The sequence below is a fragment of the Acipenser ruthenus genome, chromosome 11 (genome assembly GCF_902713425.1).
Source record: "Acipenser ruthenus chromosome 11, fAciRut3.2 maternal haplotype, whole genome shotgun sequence".
In the NCBI taxonomy this organism is placed as follows: Eukaryota; Metazoa; Chordata; class Actinopteri; order Acipenseriformes; family Acipenseridae; genus Acipenser; species Acipenser ruthenus.
Window position 1 is genome coordinate 34,427,603 of NC_081199.1, and position 26,470 is coordinate 34,454,072.

Below are 26,470 nucleotides of genomic sequence, written 5' to 3' on the forward strand. Positions count from 1 at the left end.
TGCTGGGTTTCCAGTGGCGGTGCAGAAAAAGCAGGACACCAGGCAGCCTGTTCTGACTATATGGTTAAGCTGGCTCTGGTCAAATTTGCATTAATATTAGAACTTGCAGTCCATCTAGTTCTTTATATATTAAAAAGTAAATAGATTACATGCAAATACAGATCATAAACTCATTTACACATTTACTTTACTTTTCGCATTTTATGTTGAGTGTAGTACTGCGACGTTACTTTTCATAAGGCCACTGACAATACTGAAATGGGAAAGTAGTGTTATTATTATTATTATTATTATTATTATTATTATTATTATTATTATTATGTGAAAACATGCTCAAGTACAGTAATTCACTTTTTTCTTTCATTTTAGGTAAGCACCGGTGTACTGTACAATACGATGACTTATTGTGTATGGGCGTGTTATACAGTATTTCTAATCCCACACGCCGTCAATGGAAAATTATTCATGCGTGCCTGGGTTAACTAAACACATGTAATCTGAACAACTGGAACTGACGTAATGGAGACCTGGTGCTGTTGACGTGAACAATGACGCTCGTCTTGGCTCCTGTGTTGAACAATAGTGTTGCTGCACGGGACTGCGTTTTACTGCCACACTGGAGACTTTTTATCTGCTGAACGTCTGTCCCGTTCAGAAGTGACATTGGGTAAAGAAACGCTGACTTACATATTTCTTTAGAGGACCCACATGCTTTCTAACAACAACGGGAAATAAGGGAAATGTGACGGGTTTTTTTGGCCCTTGCCTGCAAGTTAACGTGTTCTTAAAAATAACACCTCACTGAAGAAATGTATTCATTTTTGCTGAGGGGTATGTGATAAACAGTAAGTACTACCTATTGAATCGAAGTTTAAACGTGTTTTATTTGAGCTATAAAGTTCGATTATCTGTATACATTGGCACAGCATGCTTTAGCCTGCTCTGCTTTAAAGTTTAGGGTACCTAAAATATTGTAAATAAAATAACTGATTTATTTTAACTGAGAAACACTAGTGATCTTGGATAAATGTATAGATGAGTGTACCGAATAATATAGAGTAGCCTACCAGTACTAAACATTAGTCTGTACTTTAACTTTGGTTTAATGTAATATGTAAAGATAACTAATTGAACAACAAACATGTTTTTATGTTTCTATTTGATACAGCGGAACCGCTAATGTGGATCTAATTTAACCCAGAGCCTTTACAGAAAGTAGCGAAGGACATGGATTGTAACAGTAACACACTTCATGCATGTAAAATGTTCTGTTATATACTGTAAATATGTATCTGTTTAGTATAGTACTCTTGACAGGCTTATTTCTCTCCATTCAATATGGTCAATAATGGTTAGAAAGGCGTGACTCCATAGACGCAGCTGGATGGTGTTCCAGATGTTACATAACGGTTTCTGGGCATGGATGTTCGAATAACATATGGGAAGCAACATGTCGGCATATGGTTTATTTAGCCTTTTGCCTTCAAGTGAATCAATCACTCACATTCTGAATGAAATTACCGTGACACTACACTGGCAATGATACATTTCCCAGAGCGACTTAAACAGCTGTAGATTAAGTTAACGTGATAAATGATACTATACCTTGTGTTGTATACATTATGACCAAAGGCACACATTCTTATAGTCCAAGTATACTCTACTGTTCGACATATACCCCTCTATCAAATACTGCAATGGTATAAGACATATTTCAGCGGTGTTTAGTTGCTTCCTATACAGCATAGCGCATACCAGCGTCTGTCTGCCTATCAGCCTGCCTGACTGTCTGTTCTGTATAGGCTTATTTGTAGTTACATACAATAGGTGCATAACAAAATCTAACTTTTTATTTATTTATTTATTTATTTATTTATTTATTTATTTATTTTTTAAATAATGGCTGTTGGGTCTTAACCCTTTTTGTCGGTTGTGATGGTGCCTGTCTGATTCTTGATTTGTCACAGCATGATATAGCTTTCATTGGCTATTTGAAATGAAGCTGCTAATCTTGTCTTAAAAAATACTTTCTTAAATTACACACCCGAGTACACACACACGCACGCACGTAGGCACGCAATCACGCAGGCGCGCGCGCGCGCGCGCGCACACACACACACACACACACACACACACACAACGTTGCAAAATATATGTTTTGCAAAAAGGATACCCGTTATATCCTTGTAATCCTTAATCATTTAAGTCCGTTAACTTTTTTTGTATATAGGAAGAAATGACACAAGAATATGATTTATAGGCCTATCATCACTGCCAAAATATTCTGTATTTTATACGTTTTGACACAAAGTTGTTTTTCTTTCATTGTTTTGTAGTTTTTTTTTAATGAGCCACAACTGCACTAATACAAAACGATTTGTCATTATTACTATTTTTTCTTTTAGTATTTCTAAATGCAGCGCTGTTGAGTGTTTAAGTTATGGATGCTGTAATACGAATACATTTTCTTTATTAGAATAACGTCTAATGTCAGTTTTTCCAATTGCCTGTCATGTGTGATTATGCTTCAATCAAACCCTGTACTGTAGACATGTTTACTGTTTCTTGTTAATCCCACCTGTTCTTGTAACTGAATGATTTTACACACTATTTTCTGTCAGTTCAAAATTCCGAAATAACTTTATACTGCTGATTTGATTGCACTTGATAATCTCCCTCCCCAGTAATGATTGGCAATTAAAATATGCATATAAATAAGGTACTTAGTAATTCAACTCTTCAATGGACAATTACATTCCTTAATTGCAATTTAAACCCTTAATTGTAAATGGCAAATGAATAACTGTAGATTTAGGATATTATATATAAATACTTTAATAAATCCATTATTCAGAATTAATCAGTCAATTAATTAATTGTTAGACTGATAATTGTCCAAGGCAAGAAGCAGGTGGTTGTGTTTACACGTGTCTTCAGCAAAGCAAAGCGGTTACTTGCACTCAAGAACAGTTTTCAGAAAAGGCAGTTTCCATAAAGCAATTCTGGTTTCAAAAGGCACCTAAAGCATTACGAAACATTCTGGTCAATTCGTTATATTTTAGAGAAACACAGAAAAGTGCCGTTTTCAGAAAACGTAAATTGTGATAACTCGTGTTTTCAGCTATCTTTTCATTCATAATCTGATAGGCTAATGCGAGACTTGCTATCTTGTTTCCGGGGTATTACTTATTAACAAGCTCTGTATGCTTTGCATAGTTACTGTTATATTGAGGGAGCTGCCGTACACAAATTCACCTTATTTATTTATTTATTTATTTATTTATTATTGCTCCAAATGTGCTGTTTATTGCAAGAATTTGGATTGTGCTAAAAAGGTCCCCCTCCAGGAAACTTAATTGAATTGGTCCCATTGTTTGTATCCCACAGGGGAGTGCTTCTGTATTTTGAAACGGGTTGTTTTGTTTGTGCTTTTGTGTTTTATTTTAGGTACAATGATACATTTGAAATCACCGTGATGCTTAATCACCAACTAGTCTAAAATGAGTCTAATGATATTTGCCCCTTGATTTCAAAGTTCTGTTTTTGTATGGATTGTTTTTTACTTGATGTGTAGTTTTTTTTTCTTTTTACTGATGTTACTTATGAATCATGAATTATTATTTTAAATGCAGTGAAATATGCATTGTAATGTTGTAAATAAATCAATACATATGTATTGTACACGCTTCATTGTGATTGACTGATGGGTTATGAAAACCAGCGCCACCTGCAGGAAAGAGCAAATTCTTTCGGATCCAAAGGACACCATGTATTCTACAGCAAGAAAGTTTATAAATGAAACTAAAATCTGCTTTTATTACTGTTTGTTTTGTTTTGATTGTATAAGAACAAAGAAACCAAACCACAATTGTTTCCAAATTTAACTTACTCTGTTTTACAAATAATATGATTTTGAAGAATCCATAGCCTATAACAAAATTCGAACTGTTGTAAAAGTCATTATGTAAATATGACTATATATGTGACACCACTTTAATAATAATAATAATAATAATAATAATAATAATAATAATAATAATAATAATAATAAAACAGGTTGGTAGATCAGATAATTTACTTAGGAAGGTAAAACCACAAACTAGAAACACACAATTAAGTAACGTTTTAAAATGCCTCTCATGCACCCTGGGTTATTCTCAGTTTTGTTACATTAACATGGAATTTTCTGCTTTCAAGAATTACGAGTTGACTGGAGAAAACGCTTTGAGAAGATGGACATGCAAGTCAAGTAGACACATGCCAACTATGGGGAATTGCAATTGTATTGTATACTATGGGCATTGCACATACTATTAATTGCGTAACATTTTGATAAATGCAAATACATGCATCTGAAATACATCCGTGTTTTATTTCTTATTTACATCTATCTATCTATCTATCTATCTATATATATATATATATATATATATATATATATATATATATATATATATATATATATATATATATATATAACAACAAAGATAACATTCCCAAATGAGATTTGTTTTCCATATATATTTTATAAGCTTATACGTGGCAAAATTAAGCACTGTGAAAAAGGGACAGTGCCTTAAGTAAAGTTATGCTGAACAACTTTGAAGCGGTGTATAAAAGTACAGCTATATAAAACTTTTGGTCATAGCTTTAGGCTACAATTCAAAACGTTTAAATCCACTGTATACCATAAATGGGCTTTGTGGGGAAAAAAATAGGCTTTTTCTTAAAGATGACGATAAAATATACATACAAACTAAAACTGGGATTTGGAGCAATGGTCTACAAATGTAACTCACCAGATGTGTGAAAATGATTGTTTCTGCTGGGGAGAGGCACTGAAGTACGTCTATATTAATCTCTAACAATGATCAACAAGTTGCTTTGTACTTAAGTACCGAGACACTGCTCCTGATTTCCTCGCTGTTTAAAATAAATACAGTATGCCTACTATTGTACTTTCACTTTTAGAAAAACGCCCTGGATTCTTTGTTAACAATAAACCCCTTTAGTACTCGTGTTTCCGATGGCAGTTAACATAGTCGCTGAAACCCCAACCCATTATAAGATCAATAACACAGATCTGGTGTAATAATAATAATAATAATAAATAATAATAATACAACGCTGGAGAGAAGAAAAGGCTCGAGCTGCTATTTTTGGCAGAGGCTGTTGGTTGCGTCAATGACGGCGTTCCCTGCGTCATCTTACATTCTGCCGTCCTTTATCATTTTTTCCCTTTCGTTTGAGTAAAATGGTTCGCCCACGACTAGTGACGCTGCTCTACTGTTAATGAGCTCCCTCTGTCTGTTCCCACAACACAAGCAGCTGGGGAAATTAAGGTAGTCACGTAAAAAGTTACACCCACTCGTTTTTAACTTTCTATATTCGGAAAACAAACATACATCAGTTCACTGTCAGTGTCTGTAAATAATAAATAATACTTCTACTCGGCAGTAAGGTATGTTCAAATGTATAAATATAGCAATAGGTCTAGGGAGGGTATGGCAAATGTTCAATACATGTGCGTGTGGGTGTGTTGGGTGGGGTATTCTGAGAAATAACTAAAGGCCTACATGTTTTGTGTCAAATCACTAGTCTGATTTGAACAGGTGCATAACCTCTCAATGATATACACCCTCCACTCCCCTAAGAAAAAAAGTAACCACACAAAACAGATATCCTTGATTTTAAATCAGTAACTGATCAAAACACACCCGCTTAAAGGCAAACGTTATACAATGGTTTTCAGCCGGTTACTTGACTTAATCCATTTAATATTGCATAGAGAAATACAACAATGGCACACAAATGAACACATCATATCGGTTGATGCTCCCATTCCACTTACTGCATTGGTGTCTTGAACAGAAAAAATAAAAATAAAAAAGTGAAACAAACACATACAATGATTCTGGGAAACCAAGACCGCAGACTATTTGTCATCTTTACAGTTGTGTTTACATATTGGCATTACAGTTTTTTAAATATGTGCCACATTTGTGATGGGGTGAGAAGGTGAACAGAAGCTGTATCTTGCTACCTTAAAAAAGTGCCACAGAGATTTACGTCACGTCGGAAATTTACCAAAGTCAAGAGAAGGGAGAAGGCGGGCAAGACGCCGATTGGTTTGCATCCGCGATGACGTTTTGAGGGAGGGAGGGGGAGACTTTAGGCACACGCTGACTGAGAGAGATTCAGAGCTCACATCAACAAAGGCACATTGGAGGGAAGGGCCAGTCTTCGCTGAACGGTCGTACGGTGCTGTGCATTAGCGGCACAGTCCTTTCTATTACCGCTTACTGACACTTGTTTTACAACTGCTTCAGAACATTGTGAACAATACATCTGCATGGATAGAAAAGGACAGCACAACTAAGCGAGGAGGTAAATATTGTATTAAATTAATTTTGCTATGCGGTGTGGGTAATTATGCTATTTTCTCAGCAATACACCTGTGCATATGCTAGTTCTTGATATAACACGCATGTGCTTTAAGATCCTGCTTTGTAAACACCAGTGTCATACATTTTTATTTTAAAGGATTTTCTTACTTGTTTGGTGACTGAAATATGATCTCTGCGTTGACTAGTATTACTACTACTACCATTAGTATTAACAGTAATAGAAATATACAGGTTGTAGAAGTATGTGTGTGAATTATCAGTGGGAATGCTTGAGAAAGTTGCTTAAAACGGAACATACGCTCACGAGGGTTACTATTTAAGTCAATTTATGAATAGAGTGCATTACACCTGCAGCCCTAGTATATTCAGATAACTTAAAAATACAGTAAAGGACTTCAAACTGTGTTTGACAGATGTTGCAACAGCTAATGTATCTGCTGACTCCACCTTGTTCACCCGTCCACCTGCTGGGTTTGGGGCAGTGCTTTCCCAAATTTCAGACACGTGCACTATTTGTTGGCCAGGGTTACTTTTTAGGTGAATACAGAAATATAACTTAATATATTCAATATGCCTTAGAAACTCAGATAATTAAATAATTCGTGTTTGTTCCGCTGCTTGTGATGAAACAAGTTTATTATTATTATTATTATTATTGTATAACTTATAGCTTTAAATAACTCACATATGGTAATATAATGTGTCGCTGTTTAATGCAAGTTATATCAAATTGTCTTTTGTTTCTTAATAGCGAATGCATAAAATGTAACCAGTGCACATTACTAAGTGCGTTTAGTTACACATTACAGTACACGCTATTTAACGTTCGTTATAAAACAATACATTACTGGACACAGAAGTAAACTGTTAAAACGTTAATGTTAAAATGTGGGCTGTATGTTGTTTCTCTTTTGAACAGCATTGCCTACAGTTCAATTTTTGTCTTGTATTAGGAATATATGTATACTACTATAGCCCTCCTCTCTTTCATATATGGCAACCGCAACATGCATGTACTTGATATACCATAAAGATGAAAACTGTGAAAAGTACAAACGGGAAAGTCGAGTTGCATTGGATATGAGACGTATTGTACAAATGTACTATCAACTAGATGCCACTTGTGAGTTTATATACATTTACAAATTATTTAGATAGACACATAAATAGATCAGATATAAAGAGCACAACGTCTTTTTTATATTTCAGGAATAAATCACACCGCGTCAATTCAGGTTCCCGAGTGAGGAGCACTTCGTTCTTGAAACCTGAACTCCGAAGGAGAGATCCCGACACTGTCCACTTCACGTTCCTTCAACAAACACAGTCAGTCGACTGAAGGTATGCAGACTGGACTCATTGTGACATTTGTAGAATGTTTAATGTATCTTATTTACAACAAATTGTTCCTTTGTTCCTGAATTAATTTTTTCTCAGTTCTAAATTTGCTCACAATGAAACATGTTTTTCATTGATAATTTAAAGCGTAATCTATATATATATATATATATATATATATATATATATATATATATATATATATATATATATATATATATATATATATACACAAATAAAATACAACAAGAAAATAATTTTCCTGTTTTTAAAAATGTCTGCGTGAAGATGTATGACATCTGGCTTTTGTTTTTCTTTTTAACTGAACTAGCCTATTGTAGATTTTGATTTTATTTTTTGACATCTGATTAATTTGTTTAAAATGTCACATTGTAAGTAATTTCTACATTTAAGCATACCAGCTGAAACATGCAGGGTGTTCACTTTTTGCAGTATGAGCATATGTGAAACTGTTTCGTTTACAGCCATGCCCTGTGTTCAGGCTCAGTATGGGTCATCACCTCAAGGAGCCAGTCCAGCTTCACAGAGCTACAGCTACCACCCTACTGGAGAGTACAGCTCTGATTTCCTAACTCCAGAGTTTGTTAAGTTTAGCATGGACCTGACCAACACTGAGATCACAGCCACCACTTCTCTTCCCAGTTTCAGCACCTTCATGGACAACTACAACACCAGTTACGACGTAAAGCCCCCTTGCTTATACCAAATGCCCCTCTCAGGACAACAGTCATCCATCAAGGTAGAAGACATTCAGATGCACAGCTATCACCAACAAAGCCACCTGCCACCACAGTCAGACGAGATGATGGCACACTCTGGTGCTATGTACTACAAGCCATCTTCACCCCCCACTCCCACGACAACAAGCTTCCAAGTTCAACCCAGCCCAATGTGGGATGACCCTGGTTCTCTTCACAGTTTCCATCAAAATTATGTGGCCACCACCCACATGATAGATCAACGCAAAAATCCAGTGTCAAGGCTTTCATTGTTTTCCTTTAAGCAGTCTCCTCCTGGTACCCCAGTGTCAAGTTGTCAGATGAGATTTGATGGTCCTCTTCACGTATCCATGAACCCTGAAACACCCGGAGCCCATCATGTGATAGACAGCCAGAGTTTTGCTGTCCCAAATGGTATGAGAAAGCAGACGCCCCTTGGCTTCCCCCACAGTCTTCATCTTGGCCATGGGCCACAGCTGATGGATAACCAAGTTCATTCACCTCCATCAAGGGGATCTCCGTCCAACGAGGGTCTGTGTGCAGTTTGTGGAGACAACGCAGCCTGCCAGCATTACGGAGTGCGCACTTGTGAAGGATGTAAAGGGTTTTTTAAGGTACGTGCTTTTAATTTTACACAAGGAAAACTGAATGCAATTTTACTGTTTAAACAATGTTTAAAAAAAAAAAAAAAAAAATGTTACTCGTGACTAGCACATTACACAGAAGCAATGAAAATGCAATTTGCCGCAAATTATACAGACCGCTGCCGTCTATACATTTTCACAACTGGTTTTCCTCAAAGAAAACACTTTCATACAATCTTGTACTCTGGAAATCTCTATTTAATTGTGGGTACTTGTGTGCATTTTTGACACAGCCTTTTCCCTTAGAAATAAATTGGTTGGGACAGAGAACCGTGTCTAAGCTAACCAAGTGGAACAGAATTCCCAATGGTAAAATTAAGTGGTCTCTTTATTTCACCATCCTGATTGAATAATCTTATCACTTTAAATAGAGGGGGTCTCGGAGGGATGTAAAAATATGAATGCCCACGGATTTGTATTTACTGAACGTCTACTCCTTCTGCTCCTTGCATATAAAACACAGCTATAAACGGGAGGGTTAGCTGTAGTGTTAACATTATACATTTTCCTCTATTACTGCCCTGCAAAACCCCCAGCTGCGAGACCGTTTGTTTTCGGCCTGTTTTGATGTTGTATTTCCTGGAAATGAGACATATGTTTTTTGTCTAATCATTCTTCTCTCCTGTTTTGTTTTCAGCGCACTGTTCAGAAAAATGCTAAATACGTTTGTTTAGCAAACAAAAACTGTCCAGTTGATAAGCGCCGCAGAAACAGATGCCAATACTGCCGTTTCCAAAAGTGCCTTGTTGTTGGCATGGTCAAAGAAGGTAAATATTTGTTTTAATTTATTTATTTAGATAACTGTTAGTTCAGCACAAATATTGTATTGGAAGTTTAATATTTAATTGACTTGAATTGGTTGTAAATTTATAGGAAACTTGTTTTTTTATAATTATTATTTAGATACATACAATACTGCATTTTGATTCACAGCTCAGTCGCGTTAAATGCGTTAGCGAACGAATGATTTATTGTTTGCTTTCTTTATTTCAGTTGTTCGTACAGCAAGTTTAAAAGGTCGAAGAGGTAGGCTACCTTCTAAGCCTAAAAGCCCCCAAGATCCTTCACCTCCTTCACCACCAGTCAGTTTAATCAGTGCCCTGGTAAGGGCCCATGTAGACTCAAACCCTTCAATGTCCGGCCTGGACTACTCCCGAGTAAGTGAGATTCATTACGTCATTAGCAATGTATATATATATATATATATATATATATATATATATATATATATATATATATATATATATACTCATGACAATAACAACAGCAATAATAATAATAATAATAATAATAATAATAATAATAATAATAATAATAATAGTAATTACATATTAATTGTACCTAAAATTATCAACATGCAATCGTTATAAAATATTTTTCACTTTTTTAATTATATTTAGTAAAGACATTGAGGCATATTAGAGCACTGACTGTATGTTACATTATACTGCCTTACTTGACTCGATTGCTTTAGAATAGCTAATTCTGTAATGGCCAGAGAGGGGTTTAATTGTTATAAAAACCTGACTCCCCTGCTAGAAATGGTCTTTGCAATTTCACGGGTTATATATTTTAAAGGACCTCATTAAGCACTTTTTAAATTAAATTCCAGTTTCAGGCTAACCCTGACTACCAAATGACTGGAGACGACACTCAACATATCCAGCAGTTCTATGATCTCTTGACCGGCTCCATGGAGATCATACGAGGTTGGGCAGAGAAGATCCCGGGGTTCGCTGATCTTCCTAAACAGGATCAAGATCTCCTCTTTGAATCTGCCTTTTTGGAACTTTTCGTCCTGCGACTGGCGTACAGGTACATAATTACCAAATTACATCGACTAGACTAATATAGAGATCAAACCCCTTCAAGCTCGAGTGATTTGAATTTTATTAGCTCTCCAATAATTAGGTGCCTCTAAAATCCCTATTTATTACTCTCAGAGTAATTAATTGCGCTTTGTTATTAATTGCAGGTCCAACCCTGTGGAAGGCAAACTCATTTTTTGCAATGGGGCGGTCTTGCACAGACTGCAGTGCGTCCGTGGATTTGGAGAATGGATAGACTCCATAGCTGAGTTTTCATCTAACCTTCAGAGCATGAATATAGACATATCTTCATTCTCCTGCATAGCTGCCCTTGCCATGGTAACAGGTCAGTTCAAATGTATTATCCTTTCCTTATAAATTATGACATGGAGTTGTTTATTTCTTTTATCGTCCGCTATGCCGATGATATCCCACTGACTTGTCTAATAACATGCATTATCTATTATTGTTACAGAGAGGCACGGGCTAAAGGAACCCAAGAGGGTAGAAGAACTTCAAAACAAGATTGTAAATTGTCTTAAAGACCATGTGACTTTTAATAGCGGTGGCTTGAACCGTCCAAACTACTTATCTAAACTGTTGGGAAAACTTCCAGAACTTCGCACACTCTGTACGCAAGGTCTGCAGCGCATCTTCTATCTAAAACTTGAAGACTTGGTCCCTCCCCCAGCAATAATTGATAAACTCTTCTTAGACACGCTACCCTTTTAAAAGACACGAGTCTGGCATGTGATGCGATCCCGAAGAACGTCCCCAGACTAAACCCAGAATAATGTCTGCTAACAATGGGACTTGTGTGTCCAGCGTAGATCCAAAACTATTTCCAAGCGCTTGCCTGACCTGTGTGAAAGACACTTTAGCTTGTGGACATGGATTCAAAACTCGACTGCACATATACAATGGTACATACATTTTAATATATTCAAAGATTTTATTGACAAATAACGACCTCTTTTTGAGGTGAAAGTGTCCGCCAAGGCTTTGTTCATCTTTTAACGAGACTGTTCTTGACCAAGAACACTACATTATTCTGCAATTATCGTCCTTATTAAATGGAAATCTCTGCTTTATGGGAAATATGTGCTATAATGTAATATAGTCAATGTGTATATACATATATATATATATATATATATATATATATATATATATATATATATATATATATATATATATATATATATATATATATATATATATATATATATATATATATATAAATTAATGTGATGCGTCCAATGCGTCAGTTTATAAAAGGTGCATTACGCTTGTAAATTATCAGATTCAGTTTTGCTTTTTATATTTGGTGCCTATATGTTTCTGTCAGGATTACTGAACGATAACAACAATCTGAAAGTATTTCAAAAAGGGAACGCATGTTGTAGGATCTAGGAATACTGTAGGCACTTGCTATTAAGGTAATGTCTATAATATAAATATTATACCGGACACTATGTAGTCTATTAGATTTTATAATGATTGGTAATATGGGACACATTTTATGTAAGAGATTATGTGAGCAACGAAATATCTCAAACTGTATATATTAAAAGGGACTCATTGTGTTTGTAAAACTGTCGAACATTTATTGTGTGTATGTGTTGTATGTACTGTTGATGTTAAATATAAAAGTTTATATCTTTATTATTTTGCTGTCTAGAGCTACATTTTGCACTCTACAGCTTCAAAACCCTGGGAATACTGAGCATGTTGTCTTTGTTTTTTAAGACTAAAACAAAACTTGACAGTTATCATAATTATTTTACATGTTTAGCTGACACTTTTTGATATTCCCATATCAGTTTTAATTTGTATAATTCAGACTAATGTGTGCGGTACATTACACAAGTCACTGCCTTTTGGTGTATTTAAGTACAGCATTACATTGCATTAAGTATGGTTTTGGTCTAATCTTTCTTTTAGAACAATATTTAATGTTTATAATTAAAATTAATGTTAAAATATTCCGCTTGTTTAACTATTTCCTGTTGAGTTAACACAGATGTTTTAATCGTCGGGCAAAACAAAATCCTATGGAAAAAAGTCGTGATTAAAAACGATAAAGTGATTATTTTATGCAAACGTTTGAAACTTGTTTTTGAATTCGATTCCTAATCCACATGTGGTTTATGTTCTTCAATAGACACATTGCAATTCGCCTGATTTAAGTACCTAAATTGTATTTGTATTTGCTTTTGTTTCACAAACAAAAGAAAGCGAAGAAAGAAAGAAAGAAAGAAAGAAAGAAAGAAAGAAAGAAAGAAAGAGAGTGCAAGCGTTTTTATTATTCAGCAGTGTTTAAATTAGTTATTTTCTTGAGTGACACGCGGCTTTGTTTCAAAATGTTATAGCTGAAAAATGTATTTTTTGTGTGAAAATTTACAGACTAGACAAAATAAATGAGTTTATGTATGTATGTACGTATGTGTAGGTCTAAGACATATATAAACACACACACACACACACACACACACACACACACACACACACACACACACACATATATATATATATATAATTTTTATTTTTTGTATAACACACATTGCGGCATGTATAGGAAATATACCAAAACAGAATATTAAACTTAAAATGCTAGTGCGCAATCACATTTACCAAAAAAAGTATGTTCTTAAATGTTATGAAAATGAAACGTAATTTGTTTATTGAAATATTTTATTTATTTATTTTAATATAACGTGTGGTTTATTATATATACGATTTTGTAATAAATATGCAGCACAAAGTACATCTCCGCTATGACTAAACTTAATTCAGGTCCGGCATCAGTTCGCATGTTTTCATTCTAAAAAAACCCATAATTTGGTAAACGTTATTCTGGCATCCATATACATTAGAAACGTCTATTTTAAAAGTATATGGTACTTTCTTGAATGGGTTAAAATAAAATAAAAAATAGGCATCATAAAGAAAATGCATCCAACTTGTATGTCCAACGCCGCTTGTATATGTGTATGGCGAAATCATAGCTGAAAGGGACTGAATTATAAAGTACTTTTGAAATAAAGCTGCTGTATTCAAGTCAAGTTTTTTCAGTACATAGTTTGGTTTTATGGCACTGAATGGTCTTATTAAAGCTTTTTACCGTTTCCATAATAATAATAATAATAATAATAATAATAATAATAATAATAATAATAATAATAATAATAATAATAATAATAATACCGTTTTAAAAAGCTGTTTCATTTAATTCAAACTGTAAATCAGTTGCTATGCGTAAAACTGGAAACTACTATGTATTTGAGATGTATACGGTTTTGTTATTATCAGATAAGTAAATAGGCATTTTTATTTTTAGCAACAGAAGAATGTAACTAGAGCTAGGTGTTATTTTGCGGACTGTTAATGACAGGTTGCGGAGACAGAAAGTGATGCACAGCTGGGGACGCTGCCGAGCAACACACATCTTAGAAAATAAGTGTAAAAGGGGGAAAAAAAGAAAAAAAGCAGCAACAGGATAGTTCGTTTTTAGTAACGAAGTTATACATATCTGACAACTGATGAGGAATGGAGATAGATAGGAAATTGTGTCTTAAGTGAATGTATATTATACGTGGAATTTATATATAAAAAAGTACATTTTTTTGGTAAGAATTTGCAAAAAGGCATACTTTTTCGACTCAATCCAAATGACAGGTTTGTAAGTACTCTCTTTATTAAAGTACAAGTGTAAACACATCTCTAAGAGTAGTTCTGCTTACCTGTATTTTACCGGTAACCTCGTTCATTAAAAAGTTTGTGTTACTTTCAATACAAGCCCTGCTGTCCTTAATCAAACAACCTCCCCTCTCTTTTAGGGTTAGTTGTAGGATGCGGCTGTAATGATATAAAACTCATATAGCATATAGCAGTTCAGGTTTTAATTACACTATAGGCTAAAACAAATATTTAGAATAAATTAAACATACATCTTATGCAACAGAATTTAAACACATTTTAGTATATACGTGTATGTATACTGTCATGTTCATTTTGGCAACACGTTTTATGTATATTCTTGAACAAATAAAATAAACACTGTAAAGATGTGTTTATAATCTTTTGCATACCATTTTTTTTTAAATCGTACACATTTGGTTTTACACTAGTTTCTTGCTGGTACTGCTAAAATGATTGTATTCGTCTTTGCAAATTTGCGTTTGCACTTGCTTAAGCAAATATGACTGTGTTAATTCGAGCACCTGATTTTTTAGAGTGTACCTGGCTTTACAACTTTAACTGCAGTAGCAATGCGATTTATAGTAGCTGAACTGTACTCCTAACTACACCCTCCTCTTCATTTCTCTCTTTAATTTAACTGCCACTTGTTCTTAGCTGTAGCCTATCCTTGTGTGAACGTATGTGACAGGTTCATGCATTATTTTCTGTAATGATGATCAGGTTCATTATAAGTGATGGAAGTCATCCTTTCTGTACCCTTCCACTGCATTAAACAAGAAACAACAACAGTGTTTACTGAAATTTAATAGAACCAAAAGTATGGAGAAGAGCTTTGTTTGATTCTTGAAAAGAAGCCTCTACACTTACTGGCCCAATATGGCTCCTTTAGCTCTAGTCTTCAGTTTCTTGGCAAGTACCAAGATTCATGACTCAAGTCATTGAAGCACTGTTTTATAAGATCTTATAGTCCCTAATAGTTGGGTATGTTCACATCTGCAGGCTTAAGTCTAAAAGTGTGCATACTAGTAGGGATCTATATGACCTTTTGTTTTTACAACTAGACCTAATATGGACTTGTGATGCAAGCACAGTGAAGTCGTTAGACCCGGGGACAGTACAGCAGGAATTCCTGGGTTCAAATTCCAGCACAGCCTCTCGCTCACTGGGTGGACTTGGCAAGAAACATTAACCCTTGGTTAACCCTCTGTAAATCCAAAAACAAGATATTCAATCTACTACACTTGAAAGAAACGAGCAAAGCCCTAGTCTGGTTTGTTTTTTTATACTCCGGTTTTGTGTATTGCTGTTCTTGAGCTTGTCTAGGAAGAAATACTTAGAAGTACATTAGTTTTCTTAGTGTCTTTATAACAATGTATCATATTAAAGAGGCGTTACACCCGGTTGTTTTCTGACCCTTACTGTATGTCTGATGTTGGAAAACTTTCTACTGTAATTGCAGCATTCTGTTTGTAAGGGCAAACTCCATTATATAATTACCAATTAAGAGATTATTTAAACAAATACCAGCTTGCCACTGCATATAATCTTTTATTTTAATTTTACATTACAAACATTCTGGAAGAAGGCATTACAATCCAGTACTTAATACATCTTGGAAGTTCAAATTCTTAACTTTTTTTAAAGACATGTATCTACTGGAATACAAACACACACACACACACACACACACACACACACACGCACACACACACACACACACGCACACACACTCACACACACACACACACACACACACACACACACACACATATATATATATAGTAAATATGATTGGATAGGAGGGCTATAGTAGAAAATTACTGACCCGAGGGAAGACTATTGTTACCGACAGGGGACTATAATGCTCGAAGCAGAGGTGCATTTAATTTTACACTATGGCTGAGTCTACAGTACATATTTAATATATGAAATCAGTCAAGAAATATATTTTATTTAAATATAGCTGACACAGCATATGTAAATACATATTGACTTATATATTTTGTTTAAGTATAGCTGATACAGCATAAGTAAATAAATAAATGACAGATAAATAATAGAAAATGTTTTTGAAGTTCATACCGTACAGTTAGCAAAGTTTTTCTCTGTCTCCGTCTGGTTTGCTGACTGCTGCAAAATATCCCGCCCGTCATATTTGTTTACATCGTTGAATTGTTTGAATTTAAGAAAGTCAGAAAACAGTGACAGTGACGTTTTAATCACCATTTTACTGTTTGGAGCATCTTTCTTTTGTAGTATGTTTTGGTAATTCATTTTCTGTTAACAGAGAATCGGTGTTCAGCCATTTTCTCTTGTGAAGAATGCAGGGGAGAAAGGCGTTCTTTTGAAAAGGGGCGGGACTGACAGTGATGTGAACCAATCACATGACAGACCGAGACTATTGACCGGTGGTGTAAGGATGTTAGAGCAATAGCTGAATCTATTTTTCCTCCTGTGATGAGGTTTTAACCAATCATGGGCCAGGATTTCCAATCTCCGATTCACATGTATATGATACCAAACACACACAATATTAACTGTGTGTGTGTTTGGTATCATTTTCTATTGCTGAACATTATTTATTAGGGTTACTAATGGATGACCTTTTTCAACTACAGGGGCTGGTTTTGTAAAGGCCTAAAAGCGACATGCTTTTACAAATCACTACGGGTGTGCAAGTGCAACTGTAATTTCTGTCTTCTCTGCAACTGTGAGTTAGGGGACAGCAATTACTGCTTCCCTTTATAAATTCAGTTATTTAAGAAGCAGACACAGGCCTGGATTCAATCAAAATTATGGCGGCGCTAAAGCCATAATAAAAAGGATTTTTTAAATTTGTTTTGGTAAAACCACATGATATTATGCAATGAAGCACATCTACATTATGAATGTGTAAAACAATTTGTTGAAACACAATTTTGAAGACTACTTCTACCCCTGAAGAGGGTGTTTCCTGCAGGGCAAGTTTAAGGCTTTTTGAAGGGTCACTGCGGGGGAACCCCTTCACACTGTTATCCCTGCTTTATAGACAAATAGACTTCATTGCCCAAAGACCAAATCTAAGCAATGATTGCAATGCCTGGGCTTGTCATAACTGCACAGATGTTGGTTCTTGTCCATAAAATGCGCTCATATATATTCAATATAAATACTGTAGACAACTAGACTTCATTGCCCAAAGACCATATGAACCAACTTGGTCAAAAATATTATTGATAGATTTGTAATATTAATTGGTAGATTAATGATTGAGGGGCTTACTTAAAATAGGTTAAGGCCTGGACCAAATCAAAACTTTGACAACCCGCTAATCGCACTTAACAAAACTGTATTTAATAGTGTTTTTTTTGTAAGTATCTTATTCTTCTACTCATAAAAAGAAAATGCTATTAGATACAGTTTTGTTAAGTGCGATTAGCGGGTTGTCAAAGTTTTGATTTGGTCCCAGCCTAAGTCTATGTGTAAGACTCCATTACATTAGGACAGCTACAGTGTACCCTTATAAATGTTTACCACAGTAAATATCCATGGCAATTTTGCATTTTTCCCATGCTTTTCCTATGGGTATACTATGCATTTACTATAGTTCACCATGGTTTGCCATGTTTTTAAAAACGCTTAACTTAACTTAACCATAACTTCCTGTGCTTACCTGTGATTTACCATCCTTTAATCACACATTTACTGTGGTAAACTCCTCTAAGGGTAAACCTAATAAAAGTCATTTGAATCTTCTTATGTGCCAAAAAATACTAATATTCATATGTACTATACAATCTTATTGGTTGAAAAGGTAATTCCCTTATTTTCTACACACAATTATGTTAAGTGTATGTTAAAATATGTACCAATGTTAATAGTGATAGAGCCTTTTGAAATGGGGCATTCATTTCACTAATTAAACTGTTTACTATTATTTATGTAATTGTTTGTGTTCATGATATTGGCACACTAAATTAACACATGGCCATTTACATTTTTTTGTTTATTTTCGACAGTTAGGGCAAATCATGTAATTCATATGTATCATTATGTTGAAACATTCATTTGGGTTAGTTAAGAAAATGGAAGTGATTTTAGTTTAATTGGAACTATTAGGACTGATAATTGATAGCAGAGTGTTAATTAACAGCATAGTGTGTGTGCATGTGCATCTTTCTGCCAGTACTGAGTTTCTAATAGCGAAAGAGGTGCCATTATAGCACTGCGGTAGTGTTCTGACATTTCAGTGTTCCAAGCCAGAAATACCTGAACAGACATACTCACACCATGCTGTTTCAAGCAGGTCAAGATTACATAACAGCATAGAACATTCTGTTAGAGACAGTAATGTGTGTGGATGCTAAACTAGCGTTTAAGTTGTATCAGATCAGTTGTCATTACAGAAAAGATGAAATGCCTTTATTTCTTTTGTGTCGTCTTGTCAGTTTTATGATCTGTTACATTTAGATTATCTCTACATATTTTACAGTCAGTCAGAATTGCTTTTGGGAGACATTGGGTTTGCAACAATAAATTACAATAATGAAGGAAGATGAAGCTTGTCATTTTTATAACCAAGAAAATGTTAAACTAGACTTTTTTTTTTAGTTGTTAAGATCTTTAAAAAGTACATTTGTATTAATAAAAGAAGAACATGATTTAACATGATTTCACGTAGTTTTTTTTTTTTAGCTCTCCCCTTAAAGATCAGATGCAGAGATCAACATCAATAGTGTACAAATCTATAAGCTTAATCATAAAGCAAATCAGTATTATTGCATATAGACATAATTATAACAAGGTTGCTGCCTAAATCATAGATAATATTATGCAAAAATATACCCAATTAGTTCTTCTAACTCCTGTTATATAAAATGCTCCACAATGTTAGGAGTTATTTGCCTAAAGAGGGCAAAATAATACTAAATGCAGTTCCAATTTTGTCTAATATAAACACCCTATGAAGTATTTAACATTTTATCAATCAATAATACTTATATACTGACAATAGCAAAATACACACTTTTTTAAAAAAAAGTTACATTTAGTTAATATGTGAATGAGTCTGTGAATGACCTTGCTGACCCAAACTACCCAATGGTATTGCCCAGGAAAGCAGTATGATAAGGTAATACCTTCATTTCAAATCAATGGGCCTTGTGATGGAACCGAGAACAGCTACATTGCCAAGGGGTGAATTTGGGGGGTTTAATAAATATTTATTGAACAATAATGGCAATTTCAATAAGGATGGCTTTTTTTTTCCAAGTGCTTTTTTAAAACCTCCAGGGGCAACATAATTCATTACTTAGAAAATACAGCATGCAACTTGTAATTGTCCAATAACACTTTGAATCAATTTAATATGAGTATTCCCATTGTTTATATTATTGCATGTAATGTCAAAAGGTGAATCTCTTAATATAAGGAACATTTCTTTTTCATTGATGAAATTATATTCTCATATTATGCTCCTTGAGGGAGTGCCCCCATAGATGCCCAAATACAAAGCTGACAAGACTACAAAGCGTCTGCAACTCATTTTGTTTTTTATATTCAAATGTTCGAAGGCATTAAGGTGACTGAAGGCAAATCATTTTTTTTTCTACCAAGCTTTTTTACTGTTGACTGAATTTGTATTTTTTTCTTTACAAAGTGATCAATAATAGGAATTAACAATAAATAACAAATGTTTGGTTTAATACCATAGAGTAGTTTGATCAAATGTAATTAAAACAAAACAAAACAAAACAAAACAAAACAAAACACAAACCAGTGACCACTATGACACTGGATTTTGCAATACTGTCATATCGTATTCATATTCATTTTTCTGAAAGAGAAATTATTTCAGCCTTGGAGGCTATGTCTGGGTCTTCTCCATTTTGAGTTTGATATAGCTCTGATCATGTGACCAACAAAGAAAAAGCAGTTTCTAAATGGGTTATTGCTATGCATATATGCATTGGGGACTGATGAGTTGAGTCTGATTTAGGTCTGCAGATATAATTGTCCATTACTGTTGACACTACTAACCTCTTCAAAAGACAGGGAACTGAAGGACAGAATACTTAATGATAAAAAAAACACTATACAGTGTCAATTACAGTATATACTGTACATATTGATAGCTTTGTCAGCAGAAATCGTTGCAAATTGTCTGTGTAATGTTTTTGTTAAACTGGCGAGGATGACATTGAGATGTTGTTTGATAATGTATCATAATTACTAGTACACTACAGTTAGTGGACAGTGCAACAACATTTATGTTTTCCTCAAAAACAAACAAAAAAAACTTTATAAGACAGCAAGGCATCAGTCAGAGCACCAGAGAAGATTTTCTCAATGAAATTATGAGAAATGGAATCAAGAATGTGAAATACTGAGTTATTAATTAATTAATTAATTAATTAATTAATTATTTTTGTTGTTTTGTAAAACCTTGATCTGGTATGCTTGTAAAGTGATTAAAATGAAGCAACATTAGAAATGTCTTCTTAACACTCACAGGGTTTACTGATATTTGAGATTTCTCCTCAATCCATCTTGACCTAGAGTAAATCAAGATTTTATGGGTCATGACCAGCATCGAGATCGCAGTCATGTCATGTATTTATACAATGTATACAATGTGTACATATATAGAGAGATTGGGAATGATAGTTTGGCTGTCAGTCAGTTTTGTTTTTTTGAAGAAAAAATAAGTAGGATACAATGTACATTTGTGAGATTGTGCATTTGTATGTATATGTATAAAGGGCTGCATATAGTATATAGTAAAACTACTGTAACATATTAATATAAACTTGACAATAAGCCATAATAAATGTATGGGTGGGTTCAATAAACAACACTGCTTATCTGTATTTCTTTCCTATTCTATAGCACTTATTCTCTCTGTCATGCCTGAAAGTTTTATTGCATTACCCTAAACGCTAAAAGAAACCCAAAAAAACACATATACCCCATGCCTTTGGTAGATTAAATGTCGCCTTAAAACAGATAATGTACATTATTTAATCCACGCCTAAATTGCAAATATGGGAATACAAATCATTGTATTTAGTATTTAGTAGTTAATAGTTTACTAGTTTTTTCTTTATTATTGAACAATAAATATATGGTATACTGTATAAACACCCAGGCCAGGCAGATTCTCACTTGTGATGATCTTTGACCCATGCTTGGAGTTGTGATGTGCAGAAAGTAGGGCATTCCAAATGGGGGGGGGGGCAAAGATTCTGATAGACTGAATCTGACACAATGACTGGAAATAGTTACCTTTTCTCCTTTTAACCACTGAGGCTCAATATGTAGTACTGTGTTTCACCACTCATTTCTTTATCAGAAAAATAAAAAATAAAAAAAAAACATTTTAAGACTAATGTAAACAAATGAATATACTTTACAATGCACTGAACTGTGAAATGGGTACGATAATAAATAAACAAATATTTAATACAAAAAAAAACATTCATGCAATATCAATAATTAACTAACTGATCCATCAATTTGCATTATATCATAGTACAAAGATAAATATGGTTATACATTTAAATCCCTTTTCTACTAATATTAATTATGTTCTATTAAGTGCACACCAACACTCTGTTCTTGTTCCAGTTTGAACCATCTCAAACACATGATGTAATGATTTGTTATATACTGAATGCTTCTGTGCGTTTATACTCTGTAAGTACTGAAAAAAAGCATTTAAGTTATTCATGACTACTAAGAACATACACCAACATTTCTGGTAGTTTTCAAAGATTTCTATCAATTAAGTTATAAGCAAGAAAAACAAACAATACAAATAAACCAGAACCAAATAATAGCATGTTTAACCTTTCAGTATACTTTGAATACTTTTGGGGTGAATACTTTTTCGGTACATGCATCGATCCCCATAGATCCCCCATATAGGAATCACAAAATAGCAGTGAGAAGTATCACCATATTCTTTAACATACTACAAATTAAATGTAACTATTTGCAAACTATGAGGTATTTAAAGAGTGATAAAAAGATATATATATATATATATATATATATATATATATATATATATATATATATATAAATCAGTAATCTATGAGAGACAGCACGTCTGTCTAAGTGTAAATATGATATAATCATTTCTAGAGCAGTCTCTAGCTAATAGCTAATTTTTGTAAGAATAAAAACTTTGTTTTGTTGAAATCTTGATTGTGGACCTGGGTTTTTGGGAGTTGCCATCTTTTTCCTTTCTCTGCCTCATATATGTGGGGTCGTCATATTGCTCCAGGTTCAACAGGATAGTTTTAGACAGTTCTTTCAATTCACAATGCATTCTGGTACTTTTTCTCTAGCTTTTCTTAAAAAAGAAAACTAAAAACAAAACAGGTGGAAGGTACCTGAATCCTATGTGTTATAAAAACACACAAAAAACCAGACCTGCCCCCAACTGTCCCAACGAACCTTGAGATGCAACAAACCTCTTTTTATGCAAATCTGAGGTTTTGTAGGTATCATAAAACAGTCCACTTGAACTATACTTTTGTTCGAATTTATAATAGATCAAGTTAAAAGACTTTAATTCTAACACTGTCAGTGTTAAAACAGGACACCTGTGATTATAGCAGTTTGTGAAGAAGAATCTCATTATTTGGTGGATATTCAGTATTTTTAAAGAGGGGAAGATTACTTGCATAGCTGTGGAACTGTGAGGTGATTTTGAGCCGATATACTGAATTATTTGATCTCAGCTGACTTTGTTATCCTATGACAAAATATATGCATTAATTTTAAATCCAAATATTATTTCATTTTGTCAACAGCTGAAGCCCAAGCATCTCATTGCTTGTTATTCACACATTATGAGTAAATACGGGCACTGTCAGAGAAACGGCACAGAAAAAGTCCAATATTAGGCTGTGGCTGAATTAGTGAGAACCACCTTCTGAAATGAATGGATGCTTTCAATCCTGGTGGCAGAACTACTTTATCATTCATATGACTAAACAGACAATCAATTCAGCAACCATGTAGAGAGAATGAAGGGAATGAACAACTAAGCTATAAATGATGAGAACAGAAAAATCAAAACCCCACTCCCTTATTCTCTACTAATGGCTATTACCAACTGGGACAAGACCAGTAAAGGGAGGTTAATGACTTGCAAAGATCCTTTTAAACGTGATTGACTGGTATTGAAGCTCAGTCAGATCAGTCATAAATATTCACTTTTTATTAGCAGCAGTGGGCTGTTTGTTGTTTTACATTGATTTCTCAATGCTAGTCAATCAATTTTTTTAAAGCAGAAAGATTATTTCAGGTATTGGGGCAAATGGGAAAAACAACTTTTTTTTACAGTGTATGTGTTTTTTGTTTTTTTTTAAAGTCTAATGCTCGCACACTGTGTATCACAAAATGACACGAAGATCAAAAAAGTCCAAAGCGGAAATATATTTCCTATTCACATTCACTTGTGCAAAAAAAAAAAAAAAGTGCTCAAAAAGTGCTAAAATGCAAACGTTTCAGCAGCTCCCGCTACTAGCATGAGCACAGTGTATGTGTTTAAACAGTGTTAAACCTGACATTGGCACAGTATTAAAATAGGATTTTAAAACCCAAAAAGGATTTCAAATGGTGTTGTGTGCTGTCTGAAAGAGGGGCTGGGCTGTAGTTTACTTTATCAATTTTCAAGAGAAAGACAAAAGACAATTTGAAAAGCAAAATGCAGTTTGAAATAAAGTAGACTTAAATATCCCACAATGTTGCAGCACTTAAGCAATTATATTTCAAGGGTGGCTGTATGCAATTTGGAGCTTTATGACCTAATATTAGGCACTGGCTTTATACTTTGACCTTACCTTCTGCAAAATAGAATAAGAGATTTCCTTGCGAGGAGCAACAAAGAGTTAACATTTCCCTGGGCAGACATGTTTCCGATTCAATTAGTTTTAATGAACCTTCTGCTCACTGGTTACTGAACTAGAAAGAACAGCAATAAATGCCCAGTGGATAAAGGGGGGTTATTAAAGGAGGGTTTAGTATACAGTGTATACATTTCTAAGTGGTAAAAAAAGAATTGCCCCTAAAAGCATAGAAGCATTCAGTTGTATATACAGACTAGGTTCTGGGATTGTTCAAACAGGGCCAAGAACAGACCAACAATTACATTGCTACCATGAATTAAAATATACACACACATTATTCTATCTGTCATTGTAGTCTAAAACTTCACCCCTCACCCTCACAATTTTCTAGAATTTCAGAAGAACTAAGGTCCGATCTACACTGTAGCCAACTCACACACACCCATGCTCTTATTCCTCGTGTTACTATTTGAATCAGGTTTTTTTTTTACTTTTAGTGCATTGACTTCCAGCCTTCAGCACATTAGGAGTGCCAGGATGTTTCATTTCTGCTTTATAATCATCCCCTAACATTTATGTCAATGCATTTCATTGTACTGATACTGTAGGTTCATCAAGGGGTTCGGGAATGGTGTGTCTTAACATTTTTTTGGTATACAATAGAAAATATTTATATAATATGTTAAAAGGAATTATTTTGTTTCACAGTGGTGTTTTCTGCTATTCTGTACTATATTGCTTTAGCTTTGCCACCCATTTAGGCTTTCAGCACAGTTTAGATAAAATCAAAGCATGTTTGATGAATTGTTAATAAATCATTTTGCTGAAACTAATCCACTAATACATTGACTTATGTTAGGCTGTAAGGCGTCTATTCTGACTTGGTTTACACGCTGGAAAAAGGGTTTACATGCCCATGGATGGTAAATACAATACCATATACAGGCATGTAAGCTCTTCTTCCAGCACGTAAATTGTATGTAAACCAAGTCAGAATAGACCTCCATGAGATGACATGTCTATGATCAATTATGTAATATATGGAAAAAGAAGTCAAAAGTATTTATGTTTGTTTAAATTCATTGGCTAAATGTAAGGGAATAATGGTGGATTACAGTGACGTTTTACACAAAAAGGATGCAATGCACCACAATAAATGTGATGGTTTTGTACAGAACGTGAAATCAAGAAGTGGAATAATGGAGAGTTTAGCATGACCATAGAAAATAAGTGAAAATGCTGATAATTATTTGTTGATGGTCATTGCATTTTAGATAGAGAAAGCAGTTTATCATGTAGAAAAACTGCCATATTCTCATAACGAATCTGAAAATAGAAACACAGATTAGGGTGTTAATCAGTTGCCAAGATGCAACTTTAGTTTGTAGTCCTTAATACAAAGTAAGATGTACAAATCACCCCTAAGTTATTGCAGCAAGTTTGTCAAGTGGCACATAAGAATATGGGGCCCATGGCTAAATTAAAAAAAAAAAAGATCCTGTTTGAGTTTTGACATGACAGTTTTAGAAAGTTCAAGCAGAAAACCAATTATAATGAGCACTGAGAAGCCTGAAGCCCCTCTCTTCAATAAATACTATATATATATATATATATATATATATACATACATACATACATACATATCAAAACTATTTCCCCAGCCAGAGTTACTACCTGTCCCAATACTTATTGTATGATTACATAAATAGTCTCTATTTGCTGTTGAATTTTTCAGGCAGCTGCATTAAAGTACAAATCAAATCAAGTCAGGATTACAAAGTAAAAGAGCACGGTTTAAGGTAATCTATCCCCAAGGAACTGTGCTCAGATTCATCAAACAGAGCTTAAACTACAGTATATCTTATGCCCATGTGTTCCCAAGCTTTATAGCTGAAAAAAACAGCAGTTTTTTTTCTCTTATATATCCAACGAACGTTGCTAGCAGACTTAAGAGGCTCTCTTGCTTGCTTACATGAACCTGCCTGCTGTGAA

At 34.2% G+C, this 26,470-nt stretch overlaps 1 protein-coding gene across 2 annotated transcripts; it reads left to right on the plus strand.

Annotated features, from left to right (window-relative positions):
• Positions 1 to 6,213: 6,213 nt before the first annotated feature.
• Positions 6,214 to 12,065, plus strand: LOC117426484 (nuclear receptor subfamily 4 group A member 2). 2 transcript variants are annotated; one of them, XM_034044078.3, is made up of 8 exons: positions 6,214 to 6,387; positions 7,617 to 7,748; positions 8,231 to 9,099; positions 9,767 to 9,896; positions 10,123 to 10,286; positions 10,742 to 10,944; positions 11,105 to 11,283; positions 11,413 to 12,065. In XM_034044078.3, the coding sequence occupies exons 3-8, from the start codon at positions 8,233 to 8,235 to the stop codon at positions 11,667 to 11,669; spliced, it is 1,800 nt and encodes a 599-aa protein (XP_033899969.1). In that variant the 5' UTR covers positions 6,214 to 6,387; positions 7,617 to 7,748; positions 8,231 to 8,232; the 3' UTR covers positions 11,670 to 12,065. The 2 variants fall into 2 exon arrangements, with proteins under 2 accessions (XP_033899969.1, XP_033899970.1); XM_034044079.3 differs by having other exon boundaries at positions 8,409 to 9,099.
• The last annotated feature ends 14,405 nt before the right edge of the window (positions 12,066 to 26,470 follow it).

What these genes read in the sequence shown, in the direction of transcription:
- LOC117426484 (XM_034044078.3), top strand. Translation starts at nt 8,233, where the DNA reads ATGCCCTGTGTTCAGGCTCAGTATGGGTCATCACCTCAAGGAGCCAGT. An exon ending in CCGGCCTGGACTACTCCCGA is followed by an intron (nt 10,287 to 10,741) that starts GTAAGTGAGATT and finishes ATTAAATTCCAG; the next exon opens with TTTCAGGCTAACCCTGACTA. An exon ending in GTCCTGCGACTGGCGTACAG is followed by an intron (nt 10,945 to 11,104) that starts GTACATAATTAC and finishes TATTAATTGCAG; the next exon opens with GTCCAACCCTGTGGAAGGCA.